This window comes from Mauremys mutica, chromosome 24, assembly GCF_020497125.1.
Source record: "Mauremys mutica isolate MM-2020 ecotype Southern chromosome 24, ASM2049712v1, whole genome shotgun sequence".
In the NCBI taxonomy this organism is placed as follows: Eukaryota; Metazoa; Chordata; order Testudines; family Geoemydidae; genus Mauremys; species Mauremys mutica.
Window position 1 is genome coordinate 724363 of NC_059095.1, and position 13321 is coordinate 737683.

The following is a 13321-nucleotide window of genomic DNA, read 5'->3' on the forward strand; positions in this document are numbered from 1 at the left end:
AAAAAAACTTGTAGAAAGTAATAATATGGGGAAACAGAACAGACAGTTCAGAAAATAAGTTTATTTTACATTTGTGTGTATTAAAAGGGCTCTGGGAAGTTGTACACGACCTTCTCCAAGACCTGGCAAGAGTAAACTGTACAATAAGGCCATTAGTAACAAGAGTAAGTTTTAGGAAGATGTAGTAGATCTCCTTCCAAACAAAACCTAACCTAGTACAAAAAGAATTTAAGCATGAGGTTTTCAAGCTTTGCCAAACACAATATTACAGGGAAGTCAGTGATCAGTTTACCCCCTTCAACATCCTTTGATTTAACGACCACAGAGTGATAGCCATCTCTCTGGACTTTTCTTCTTGCCAAATCACATAGGAAAGGGGTGAGCAGACTTCCTGCTACACTTCCTCACTGAATGACCAGCGCACACTGCATGAGCTCAGGCATCCCTCTTGCAGGCTACTGTCAATAATGCACAGTCGCACACACATTTGGTCCTGCATCTACATATTGACACAATGACCTCTGAGCCACATTTCGCTTGGGAAGAGATCTCATGCCCTGCTGCAGCTGAAATGAGGCACAAGGAAAACAAACAAATTGGATGTGTGCACTGAATGTGTCAACAGTAACATTTCCTATAGCTCTTACTCCACATTTCAGCATTTAAGTGACCAACTGACAATGAGCTTCCACAAAGGATGTAGGGGTGGGGGTTTGAGTCTAAAATGAGGGACTCATGCCATGGTGGTTCAGTTATAAGAATGCTCCACATCATCTCTCATGAATGTATTAGAATTATCATGAGTTTCAGTGAGGAAATGTACCAACCAGATGTCCTTAACTTTATTCTGTTTTTTTGTGCAGCTCCCTGGGCCTTACTTTAGCATCCACAGGTGTTCAAGTCACTAACTGAGGAACATTTCAAATCTAATCAAAGTACCAGTGTTTCAGGGTCTCTATTCCATGGGTGTCTTCACAGACTTTTTGGTTATGCAAAGAAACTTCCTTACTGACTTCAAAAGACAGGTCCTGTACTTGCTTGAAGCTCCTGCAAACAAGTCAGACAGACTAAAGCAATTACTGTGGCTAACTGTAACTTAATTAAATGAGCAGTAAAGTGGTATAAGATGGGGGTTTGCTTACCAATATAGCAAGAACTTGGGGGTGTTGTAGAGGGAGAAGTCCCTGGGTTCAGTCATGAGCAGGCCTGAGAGTTTTTCCATTTCATGTTATTTCTAGGGCTGTCAAAGATTAAAAAAACTAATCGTGCTGTTAAACAAAAGAATACCATTTATTTTAAATACTTTTGGATGTTTATTACATTTTCAAATATATTAATTTCAATGAAAGAAAAAATGTGCAGTGCTCACTTTATTTTTGATTACAAATATCTGCATTTGTAAGTTACACTTTCACAATAAAGAGATTGCACTTCAGTACTTGTATGAGGTGAACTGAAAAATACTCTCTTTTGTTCATTATTTTTACAGTGCATATATTTGTGAACAAAAATGTGTTGTAATTGAAATAAATATTGAAAATGTAGAACATCCAAAAACATTTAATACATTTCAACTGGTATTCTATTGTTATAAGTGTGATTAATTCTTTTAATCGCAATTAATATTTTAGTTAATCACGTGAGTGACCTATGATTAATTGACAGCCCTAGTTATTTCAACTCTAGTCTGCTTCTTGGGGGAATATTTACCCTACTGCATTATGTCCCTTTCCCACCTCTGGTGGATGTTCCAGCAGCAAGCCTTTACTGAAGCGGTGACTCATGTGGTATAGCAGGGGAAAGAAATTGGGTCCAGGATCCTCCCAGGGACATACACTGATGTAGAGGGGAGGTATAATCCATTATTTGAGCCTCTTTGCAAAGCCATATGGAAGAATGGGAGAGCAGAGTCATGGCCTTCTTTGCATTCTTGTTCTTGAAGACAGAGTGCTGCAGCCCACACCTCCGATCCCTGCAACCCACACCTCTGATCCCTGGTACCTGCTGTTGTCTTTCAGGACTTTAGGACTGCTAGCCTTGGTTGAAATTTGTTTGGGGGAGTCATTATGTGTCACACTAACCACCCCCTTCTGTGATCCTTTCTCAGAGGAAAGATGTTTTCTTATTGCCTTCCGTGCAGGTAGATCTTTGGGGGTGGGAGGGAGGGAGTAAATGGGTGTGTATTTCTTGCTCTGTAGGGGAAGGGGTGAAATCTGGCCATTCGTGGCCAGCTCTAAACAAGGGTACAGAAGCTAGGCTTAGTGGCTCTAGCCATTTCATATATAGATTGTCTGAAGAGGTTATAGGACCCACAGATTTTTAAACAGATTTTAAGATCTGTTATAGAACTCTGGAGTCTTCAGCATGATTTTGTAAATACCTTTCAAGTTCTGCATCCATTTTGAGAGCAACTTCCTTAAGTTCTTTCAGTACCGGGAATACCTTTGAATTTTCTTCCAAGTAGCCAGGTGCAGCTTCCACCAAAAGACTTTGCGTGACAGCTAAATGCTTTTTTAAGTCCTCTATGAAAGAGCAAATGTTACAGCTATTATCACTGAATGTACAGTGGTACCTGTTAATAATATACATTTTAAAGATGTCAGCAGCTTGAGTGGTCACCCAAGAGCTTGAAGAACATCTGAGTGTACTGGTGAAAACACAGCCTTCAGGAAAAGACAACAGGAGCGTATTACTATGAGAGCAAAGTTGTCTTGAATTACATTAGGACTAATCACAGCAAGAGACTAGGTAACTTGCTCAATTCCGTTTGGGAGATTAGTAGGTTCTACAGAAAGTTGACAAGCCGAGACCATGTATTGCTACAACAGGAGCGCAAGCTCCATTTATTCAGAATTCCTTGGCTAGTTATATGTTGCTATTGATACATTGTCCAAATGTCAAACCTTGCAGATACTTTCAGTAATAATGAACCCTCTTATAAATGCTACGCAAATGCTCTTAGTTTAGTGTGCTCTGCTCTTCTTACAGAAAAAGAAATTGGATGGATGCAGCTTATTAACTAGAGATGAACAAATATGCAGACAAAGCAAAGCTTGGGACTAATGTTTCAGTGTCCTCTCCATAGAAAGTCCAAGCGCAGCGAACAAGAGTCATGCCCTGGATTTAACAAGGTTAGAGATACATTTCAAGTCACAGAATTACACAAGAGTCCAATATACTGAAAAAAAAAAAGCAAAATCCTGCTAATTTGGAGTTTTCATACCCAAATATGTGTGTCTATTTCCTTCTATGTGAATGTTCTTCACAGGAAGCTCATGTCTAGTGGTATCCAGGGCAGTTGCAAAGGTTTTATACTCCTCCTTAAACTGTTCACAGACAGTAAGAAGAGGAGCAAGGACTTCAATCTGGAAACAAAAAGGGACACATGATAACCCAGCACCTCAATGCAGAGAAGCCACTCTGAAAGAGCAGTCAGAATGCATTATCTGGTTTATCTTAAAGAATAAAGTGAGATTTGAGTCTAGTTCACTATTAAAAATGATCATCAATATGGTTTAAAGAAATCAACAAATTCTGTGGCTGTATTAACACATACTCCTATTTTTAAAAGTGCTCCCCCTCCATGTTTGAGAAGGCCTGCTCCAATATCTGTTTCTTTACTTCCTGTTTGGAAGCACTGCCAATGCACAGAATAAACTGAAAAAATGAAGATGTTTTGTTCTAACCTGTTGGGATAGTTTTAAAGGGATACTTAAATCACTATTAAAAAGGCTCTTGGTGTTTGGTTATTATAGTTTTACAATGTGTTCCCGTTAAGTGATGTTTTAAAAAAGTTCCCTCAGCTACCAATGCCAAGGTGGAGCTGCTGCCACCTATCCCAATGCATCAAAGTCCATTGCAATTTTCCTTATGCTGATGCCATGCCGCAAAACAGAAAACACACTGCAAGCAGATGCCATTGTGTCACACCCCACAACCCAGGAGGTGATTAGTGCCTCTGCTCTGGCCCTGATAACTGTAGTAGCCCAGGATGTTTGGGGCCAGATGCTGTGCTTTGCAAGAGGTGTACCACAGAAGACTAAAGGATGTTAGTGTGGCTTTAAGCCTCACATGCCTCAGATTATGAGCTGCTCTGGTGACTGGTGCGCTATCACCTCCCCACAGCTCAGTATATGCTCTCGCTCTGCCTTCAGACCTCCGTGTGTTTCCTCCAGTCCATACATGAGAGGCCACCAAAGCAGGTGCTATAGGGATTCTACCCCCTTTACATTGCCTGAGAAGCATAAAGTGTCACAGCAGGGTTCAAATTTGATGCTTTTTTGTTTGAGGCACAAAATGTACCAAAAGGCCAAAGGTTGCTTCTTCAGAGCACTTGCAAACTGCAGGAGAAACATGAAGTGTGATAAACTAACCTGTTTATCCAGCACTTCTTCAAGCTTCTGCTCTCTCTTCTTGAGCAATAGTTGGCGTTTCAGCTCATACAGCTTTTTTTGCTGTTTTTCCTTTTCTTCACACAATATTGATAAGTTTCTTTCACCTTTCTCCTCCAGCTGGGCAATATTTTTTTCTATCTATGAAATCCAAGAATGTATTTGGAGCCAATATTAAACCACAGCTAAGTACTTTAAGCATTAAGTTATTTCCAAAATATTTTTAGAGAGAAGAGAAATTCAAACAAGTTTGAATTCAGAAGTTAACTCACTGTATGCGGTGATTTTTCTTATTTAGTAACTTATATAGTTACTAAAATGCTATTATATTCTGTAAGGAAGATTCTCACCTCAATGATCATTTACTACAGCTCCCTGAAGTCAAGATGGCATCTAGTCTATAAAGGGCAAACTAAGGCCTGGTCTACACTAAGAAGGGGGGGGTCGAACTAGGGTACGCAAATTCAGCTACGTGAATAGCTTAGCTGAATTCGAAGTACCCTAGTTTGACCTACTCACCCGTCCAGACGCGGCGGGGTCGAACTCCGCGGCTCCCCCGTCGACTCCGCCACCGCCGTTTGCAGTGGTGGAGTACCGGAGTCGACCGCAGCGCTTCCGGAGTTCGAACTATCGCGTCTAGATCAGACGCGATAGTTCGAACTCCGAGAAGTCGAACTCACCATGTCGACCCAGAAGGTAAGTGTAAACCTACCCTTAGGAAGTGTGCAAGGGTAGGGAAAAAAAAATGTATCTGAGTTTTCAGAGGGAGATGTGTCTCCTTACTCATCCCCTCTGAGATGACCATCCCTTCTCCAAGTGTTTTCACTGACTTCTCCTCATCTTCTGTATCATATTCACCCAGGTCTTCAGAATCCCTTACCAGTCTCTTAACTCCCCACCTTGTCCACTTCACTCCAGCCAAGTCAAACATTTAACCACTCCCTATGTCATCAGGTCCCTTATTTCTTCACCTTCCATGCAGCTTCTAATACCAAATCCCCCACCACACCTCATTTGACTACTCTCTCCTCCAAATTCCCCCCCAAAACATTCTTCTTCTGTGCCATATCATAAGAAACAGCTAAGTAAATCTGTATCATTAACCTCAGTGACTACCTAAGCCTATTGCTGAATCACTTGTCCTCCCATCCCTGTCTATAGTGTACCATGCACACTTATACCACTGGAAAAATAAGAACACTCATTCAAAGTGTGCACTTCGTCTGAAAATTGGAGGCTCCTCCCAACTATCTCAGCAGCTTTCTCACTCTGATCATTGTTTAATGAAGTGCATGGAATGCTATATATGAGGAAGTGCCTGAAGTGAATCACAATTGCATAACCAAGGATATCTGAAGCACAAATTTAACTTGTGTGGGGCAGAAAGGTCATTTCAGTTATATTTAGAAAGTTTTCCAATAGTCTATGTTTTTTGTAGCTCTAGAATACGAAAACATTTGACTATCTGTATCTTACCTTCATTGATGCATATTTTAATAGCAACGCCTGAGATTCCAACATCCCAATCACATCATCAGGATCAGAAGATTTCTTAAGGAAATCAAATTTTTTTAAAATCAATGGTAGCACATATATTTAGAAATTAAATACAAACAAGTATTTCTAAACTAAAGTTTGAGTCTGTGTTCGAAGCAACATCTCTGATATTACAGGTATATTTGCAAACAAAGTCTGTCCTGTTATCACCAAGTGTCAACTACACACAGACTATTGTTTTTTTAAATGGGTGCATTTCTTAATAATGGAGCATTTCTCACCTAACAGCATGGCGGCTGGTTAACTTTGGGTTATTGTTCTTTTATCCTGTCACCCTACCTAGTGTATTCTCTGAAGGATTCACAATACCGCTAGAGGATATGAAGTTTCTATGCTGTGTTGGATGAATCGTTGTCAACATAAAAGGGACCTCAGTTTAATTTTCAAGTACTCTACTATACAAATCATGGGGTACAAGTAGCCTACATGCACATTTGTGAACATTGGGACATCATTAGAAAGCATGGGTAAGAGCACAGCAAGGTGGAGAACTAACTTGAAGACTAGCCAAAGTAGGAGTAGAGACTAAGAAGAAATGGAAGCTGGACTCATACAATGGAGTGTTGGTGGTACACAAATCAAATCCCCACCAGCAGAGACCATGTGAGCCTTTACTAATTGTACTTGGTCACACTTTAAAGGACAGATATGCTTGGTGACACACTAAGGGGAGGCCTCCATCCCTGTAGTGACATGAAGAAAGCACCATAGTGAATTATACATTCTCTCTTCCTCTATTTAAATAATATGGGATACTCAAGGTGATACTTCACTATACAACATGGCAGCTGTCAGAACAAAGGATATTTTGATGCTTTGAAATAGTAATTTTAGAATGTTTAGGATAGGGTGCATTTCACTGGCAAAATGCAGATTTTTTTCCTTAAAAAGGAATGTAAAAATTTTATATAGAGAGCTGAGGTTAGCCCAGTATAAGTAGGTCTTAATCTAATGAGCTTTACAGCAATGGCTGAATTTGATTTATTACATTTCCTTCTGTGAGCATTTATCAGGCTATTTTTAACAAAGCTGCTTGTACCCAATGCTTTTAGTTTTATTGGCAGCTTCTTTATTCTAGCACTTTGGGAACTTCTGCATGCAACATTAGCCCACGAGCCCTAGAACAGCTCTTCAGCCCATAATAATCCTTAGTGCTTTCAAGATGATGATACTCTCACCAACACCACAAAAACACTTGTTACCACATGGTTTCTGGGGACAAGTCTTCATTCCTCCCTGGAAGTCTTAACTCTTGCTGCCGAAGTTAATGATGAACAAAAATCCTTATTCAGTACATTCCATTGAATACAATGGTGTCAATTTCCAGCTAATTTAAAGTGTCACTTACTGAATTCTGCTCTTTTTTTCCTGTTCTTGATTCTGCTCTGAAGAGAGACTTTGAGCCAGGAATCTTTTTTATGAGACTTTTGTCTAAACCACAAAAGAAAAAATATAAAAAAATAAAAATCTGTGCACACACAGCGCTTCTCTGCCAAAATGCTTTGAGCAAGACAATCAGCTTCTTAAAAACAGACAGTTGTAATATGATTTTATGCAGGGTGGATAAAAACTGATTTAAAAACTTTTAAATCAGATTTGATTTTATTTAAAGTAAGTTTTTTTTTAAATGACACCTGAATTTAATACAAAATGTTAAGATCTAAAATTATAATTTCTTAAAACATTTAAATAAAAAATAATGCTGAATCCATGAGCATCTAGCAAAAACTGAGTTAAAGGTTATTTTTCCATGTAAAGAAAGAAGTTTCTCTGATTCCAAGGTCAAGCTTTATAAATATGGCACAATGGATCATGTACAATATTAAGGGGTTGTTTTAACAGAAATAAATTTTACATACTGTCTTGTGTGTTTAAATTCCAGTTACCATCCTAATGCAGCTTGACACAAATCATGAGCAAAAAGTTAATCATTTTTTAACATACTAAAAATGTACAATTAATAAGAATCTGAAAACACTCAGCTATGCATTTACTTAAATGAACATATATAGTTATAGTGTACCTTCCTAGGTAGCAAAAATACAGATCAAATCTAGTGTAAAGGCCCTATTTAGTTGTAAATCAACATCTTTTAATGGTTATATCAATGAGAATGTACCTTTCTTTAGAAAATAAAGGAAGTAACAAAAATGTTTAGGGGGCTGGAGCACATGACTTATGAGGAGAGGCTGAGGGAACTGGGATTGTTTAGTCTGCAGAAGAGAAGAATGAGGGGGGATTTGATAGCTGCTTTCAACTACCTGAAACGGGGTTCCAAAGAGGATGGATCTAGACTGTTCTCAGTGGTAGCAGATGACAGAACAAGGAGTAATGGTCTCAAGTTGCAGAGGGGGAGGTTTAGGTTGGACATTAGGAAAAACTTTTTCACTAATAGGGTGGTGAAGAACTGGAATGGGTTACCTAGGGAGGTAGTGGAATCTCCTTCCTTAGAGGTTTTTAAGGTCAGGCTTGACAAAGCCCTGGCTGGGATGATTTAGTTGGGTTTGGTCTTGCTTTGAGCAGGGGGTTGGACTAGATGACCTCCTGAGGTCCCTTCCAACCCTGAGAGTCTATGATTCTATGAAGTACAAAATGGAAGAGTTGATTAAAATCCATTATTTAAATCAAGTCTTTTCACTTGATGATTTAAATTGCCTTGATTTAAATCAATCCACATTGATTTTATCAAGGGAAGAAAGAGCCCAAGCAGAAACATTCTATTCCTGGCTCTGATACTGACTTGTTGTATGAACATGGCCACACCAACTTTTCAAAACTGGCCTTTAATTTTAGGTGCCTACCTTCGAATACCTGGGGCATAATTTCCAGAAAGGGTGAGCGCTTACTAATCAGAGTGGTGGATGCTCTGAAAAATCAAGTCCTAGAAATTTAGAAGTAGGGCATCCCAAAAATTGAGGATTTGAAAATTAGAGGCCACACTAAAAAATTTAGGCCTGACCTCACTATGTCAGTTTCTCCAATTGCAGAATGAGGGTTATAGTTTACCCTCTTTTGTAATATGCTTGAGATCTTTAGAAAATTGTTAAATACCATTAACATTCCTTTTAACATAATTCTTAAAATTAGAATGTGAGTTAAAGGAGAAAACTTACCATTAATAGCTGAGAGATCCAGGTCAGGTCGAGCAATTTTATGGCCCTCTAATAAAGTGGACTGCAAGTCATCTTTTCCCAAGACAGTACGATTTAGTGTGCTAGTGGCAGTGCCTGTAGAAATATATGTAATTTTAGTGTGGTAGAACATAAGTGAGCAGCCCAGAACACCTAGTTCTGCAAGTTCACAACCGTTTGCACAATAGTTCATTTATTAAACAAAAACAAACAAACCAACCATCTGGATATTGCCACCTTTTTTGTCTTCCAAAAGTAAAAAAACATAGCAGGTTTAACTTGCTGCAGAGTTCCTTTTAGTTGGGGTTCAACTTGTTCAGAATGCTGCTATCTTAGCCATTTCATAGCTTGCCAATATGAGCAGAACCCAAATGAAGTAAAAGGTAATGCATATGTGATTAAAGCTCTACAGAAGTAACGCTGAATTAAAATAATTTAAAAATATTCCTTTCCCACATTACCAGATAAACTAGAGGATCACCTGGACAAGTGCTAAGACATTGAGAGTCACATATAAGATCATCGTACGAACATGTAGATTTGCAACATTACTAGTGATTTATATGTTGTGGGGGTTTAATTGTTCATTCCTCTAGATCTATATAAGAATTAGAGAAGTATTTTTGGGTATTACAGTAGCAGCCCAATCCATCTACAGAATGACAGGCATCTGCTTATTCTAGAGAATTAATGTGGTGTTTCATTTCTAGATAGAGAATGTAGAACTCATCTACACATATTACATTAAAATACATTAGTATTAAGTATCAATGACAGGAGTCACAATGCTGCTATATTGTCAGATAAGGGGAGAAAAAGCTTTTGTAGGCCTCTAGACTATCTCCAACCTTTAGGTCAGTAGTCTCCAACCTTTTTACGCCCAAGATCACTTTTTGAATGTAAGGGCAACCCAAGATCTACCCCACCCCTTCCCATAGGCTCTGCCCCTTCCCCAAAGCCCCTCCCTCACTCATTTTCACTGGGCAAGGTAGGGGGTTTTGGTTGGGGGGCAGGGGGGTGATGCAAGCTCTGGGCTGGGGTCGAAGGGTTCCCAGTGTGGGAGAGGGGGTCAGGGCTGAGCCTGGGGCAGGAGTGCAGCTCAGGGAGAGGGGTCAGGGCTGGGGCAGGGGCTTAGATGTGGGAGGGGGCTCAGGGTGCAGGAGGTGGCTCCTGCCAGGCAGCACTTTCCTCCAGTGGCTGCCGCTAAGGCAGGCTCTCTGCCTATCCCGGCCTCATGCCACCCCTGGAAGGGGCCAATGCTCCCCCCCGGGAGGGCACGTGACTCCGTGCTGCTCCTCTCCACAAGCCCCGCCCCTGCAGCTCCCATTGGCTGGAAACGAGGAGCTGTGGTCAATGGAAGCTGCGGGGGTGGGACTTGTAGGCAGGAGCAGCCACAGAGGGAGACCCTTCCCCCCCGACCCCGGCCACGCTGGCCGCTTCCCCGGAGCGGTGTGCTGCCGGGGCAATCAGGGAGCCTGCCTTGGCAGCAGCCCCGCTGCACTGCTGGAGATCGCAATCAATGAGGAGATCCTCTACATTGACCAGTTGATCATGATCAACCGGTTGGTGGTCACTGCTTTAGAGAATTTCACAATAGTCCCTGCTCCCTCAGTGATACTACAGCAGCACAGGTTGAGAGAAGTCCATAAAGAATAGCTTTGCTACACACACACACACACAAACCACTTACCTGTGGTGGCTTTGCATTTCGGAAAAATAATTGCTCTTCCAGTTGGGGTTTCCCCTTTTTCAGATCTTTTTACACCAGAAACTACAGAGGAATTTGCTGAGGTACTCTGCCAACCAGAAAATATTCCAGTTTAATAATGATTATGAGGTGTAATGCCCTGTCTTGGCTCCTACTTCATTACAGAATTTCACTGATAGATAATTTAAAAAAGAAAAAACAACAAACACAAAAATACACTGCCTTGGGGCATCACAATGCTTTGCAAAGTCACATAAGAGGCCTGGGCTTGGCTTTAATTCCTTATCCTGATTTTTCTCTCTGGGACTTGGTGAGAGCTCATGAGAATGCAGCAGGGAACACTCGGTGATTGGGGTTAAAGAAACCCATATTCATAGATTCATAGACTCTAGGACTGGAAGGGACCTCGAGAGGTCATCGAGTCCAGTCCCCTGCCTTCATGGCAGGACCAAATACTGTCTAGACCAGCCCTGATAGACATTTATCTAACCTACTCTTAAATATCTCCAGAGATGGAGATTCCACAATCTCCCTAGGCAGTTTATTCCAGTGTTTAACCACCCTGACAGTTAGGAACTTTTTCCTAATGTCCAACCTAAACCTCCCTGGCTGCAGTTTAAGCCCATTGCTTCTTGTTCTATCCTTAGAGGCTAAGATGAACAAGTTTTCTCCCACCTCCTTATGACACCCTTTTAGAGACCTGAAAACTGCTATCATGTCCCCTCTCAGTCTTCTCTTTTCCAAACTAAACAAACCCAATTATTTCAGCCTTCCTTCATAGGTCATGTTCTCTAGACCTTTAATCATTCTTGTTGCTCTTCTCTGGACCCTCTCCAATTTCTCCACATCTTTCTTGAAATGCGGTGCCCAGAACTGGCCACAATACTCCAGCTGAGGCCTGACCAGCACAGAGTAAAGTGGAAGAATGACTTCTTGAGTCTTGCTCACAACACACCTGTTAATGCATCCCAGAATCACATTTGCCTTTTTTGCAACAGCATCATACTGCTGACACTTATTTAGCTTGTGGTCCACTATAACCCCTAGATCCCTTTCTGCCATACTCCTTCCTAGACAGTCTCTTCCCATTCTGTATGTGTGAAACTGATTGTTCCTTCCTAAGTGGAGCACTTTGCATTTGTCTTTATTAAACTTCACCCTGTTTAATAAAGACAAATGCAAAGTGCTCCATTTGTTTAATCAATGGATGAGCACTTACAGCATCAGAGACTGCCAAACATATTTCTAAACCATAATCTAGTCTCTTTAAAAATATTTGTTTTTCAGTTGAAACCTGATATATTTCACTTTTTAAAATTGCCTTCTTCTATCAGCTTTCATTTTATTATGTTAGAGGCCAGCATTTTTTTTAAATCAGGTAATATGAAACCAGACTTAACCTTCCCCACAGGTTTTCTATCATATTGAAGGTAGCGAGCCTTCACAACTCTTCCACCTGAAAAGAAGGGGAAAAAATGAAATCTGGGCAGCAATAAGACTATTTATCTCCATCTAAATTACACCAGTCTCAGCACCGTGGCGACTAAGCACTTCGGCAAATGCAACACATAACGATATACATTATAACAGATTAATATTTTACTAGGGGGATTTCCGGCTCATGGTGATTATTGACCCCTTATTTAGGGGAAGGAGGCGGGAAGGAGCTATACACGGGGCGAGGTGCGTGTGGATGAACTCGGGGGCGGCCAAATGTCCCTGGTCACAACTCGCAGGAGGCGCTGGAGGCTGAGGAGAGCGGGCAGCGGCACGGATCCGACACAGGAGTTTCCGGGGAAGCAGAAATCGGCGGATTTTTACCTACGGGCCCACCCGGTCCCCACCACCCTGTCACCCTTCCTCCCTCTCGCCCGCCCGCCCGCAGCGCTGCCCCTACCTTTAGGCCTCGCGCCCGTAGCCCCCGCGCTCCCGTCCGCTTCAGCCGCTCCCTCCGCTCCCGGGGGCACCCTACACAAACACAGGCACCGGGTCAGGCGGGGCGAAGGGGCCCGCTCGGGCTGTGCCCCGGGGAGAAGAGGCAATAACGGGGACAGCGCCCCTCACTCACCCCGCCGGGCTTCCCACCGCCGCCATCCCAGTCAAACTTGCCGCGCAAGCGCTGAGCCGGAGGGACACTCTAGCCCCATCATCGAGTTTATAACGGAGTAGCTAGAACGCCCACTTCCGAGTCTCGCCCCCTGCCGCCTTGGAGGGGAAAGGCAGGCGCAGCTATTTCCCGTCCCTGCGCCCCAACCCAAATCCTTGCAGGGACCTTGTACCTTCGCCCCCGTGGGACCAAGGCCAGTAGCTCGGGGAGCCAAGGTGGGCAGTAAGCACAGGACAATACATCCACTGGGACCCTTCCGCCAGCCCGCTCAGGTCCTTGCTGGGGCACCAGAAACCACTCCCTGCTTATACCCTGCCAGCCAGGGTGGCCCATCTGCAGCAGGCCATGAGCCAGTGGTTCCTACCCTAAATGTTAAAAATTATGAGTCAGCGCCCCTTCCCCCCCACCAAATCATGATCTAGGCTAA

At 42.1% G+C, this 13321-nt stretch overlaps 1 protein-coding gene across 5 annotated transcripts; it reads right to left on the reverse strand.

Moving 5' to 3' along the window:
* Nucleotides 1-41: 41 nt before the first annotated feature.
* HAUS8 (HAUS augmin like complex subunit 8) lies at nt 42-13151 on the reverse strand. 5 transcript variants are annotated; one of them, XR_006575205.1, is made up of 12 exons: nt 12856-12923; nt 12685-12755; nt 12188-12243; nt 10770-10875; nt 9062-9175; nt 7297-7379; nt 5868-5942; nt 4374-4532; nt 3224-3365; nt 2381-2522; nt 1143-1240; nt 907-1047 (listed from the first exon to the last, which is right to left on the reverse strand). XR_006575205.1 is itself a non-coding variant. In XM_044998558.1 (11 exons), the coding sequence occupies exons 1-11, from the start codon at nt 12879-12881 to the stop codon at nt 927-929; spliced, it is 1095 nt and encodes a 364-aa protein (XP_044854493.1). In that variant the 5' UTR covers nt 12882-12918; the 3' UTR covers nt 42-926. The 5 variants fall into 5 exon arrangements, 3 of the variants coding, with proteins under 3 accessions (XP_044854493.1, XP_044854494.1, XP_044854495.1); XR_006575206.1 differs by having other exon boundaries at nt 952-1067; XM_044998558.1 differs by lacking the exon at nt 1143-1240 and having other exon boundaries at nt 42-1047; nt 12856-12918.
* Between the last annotated feature and the right edge of the window lie 170 nt (nt 13152-13321).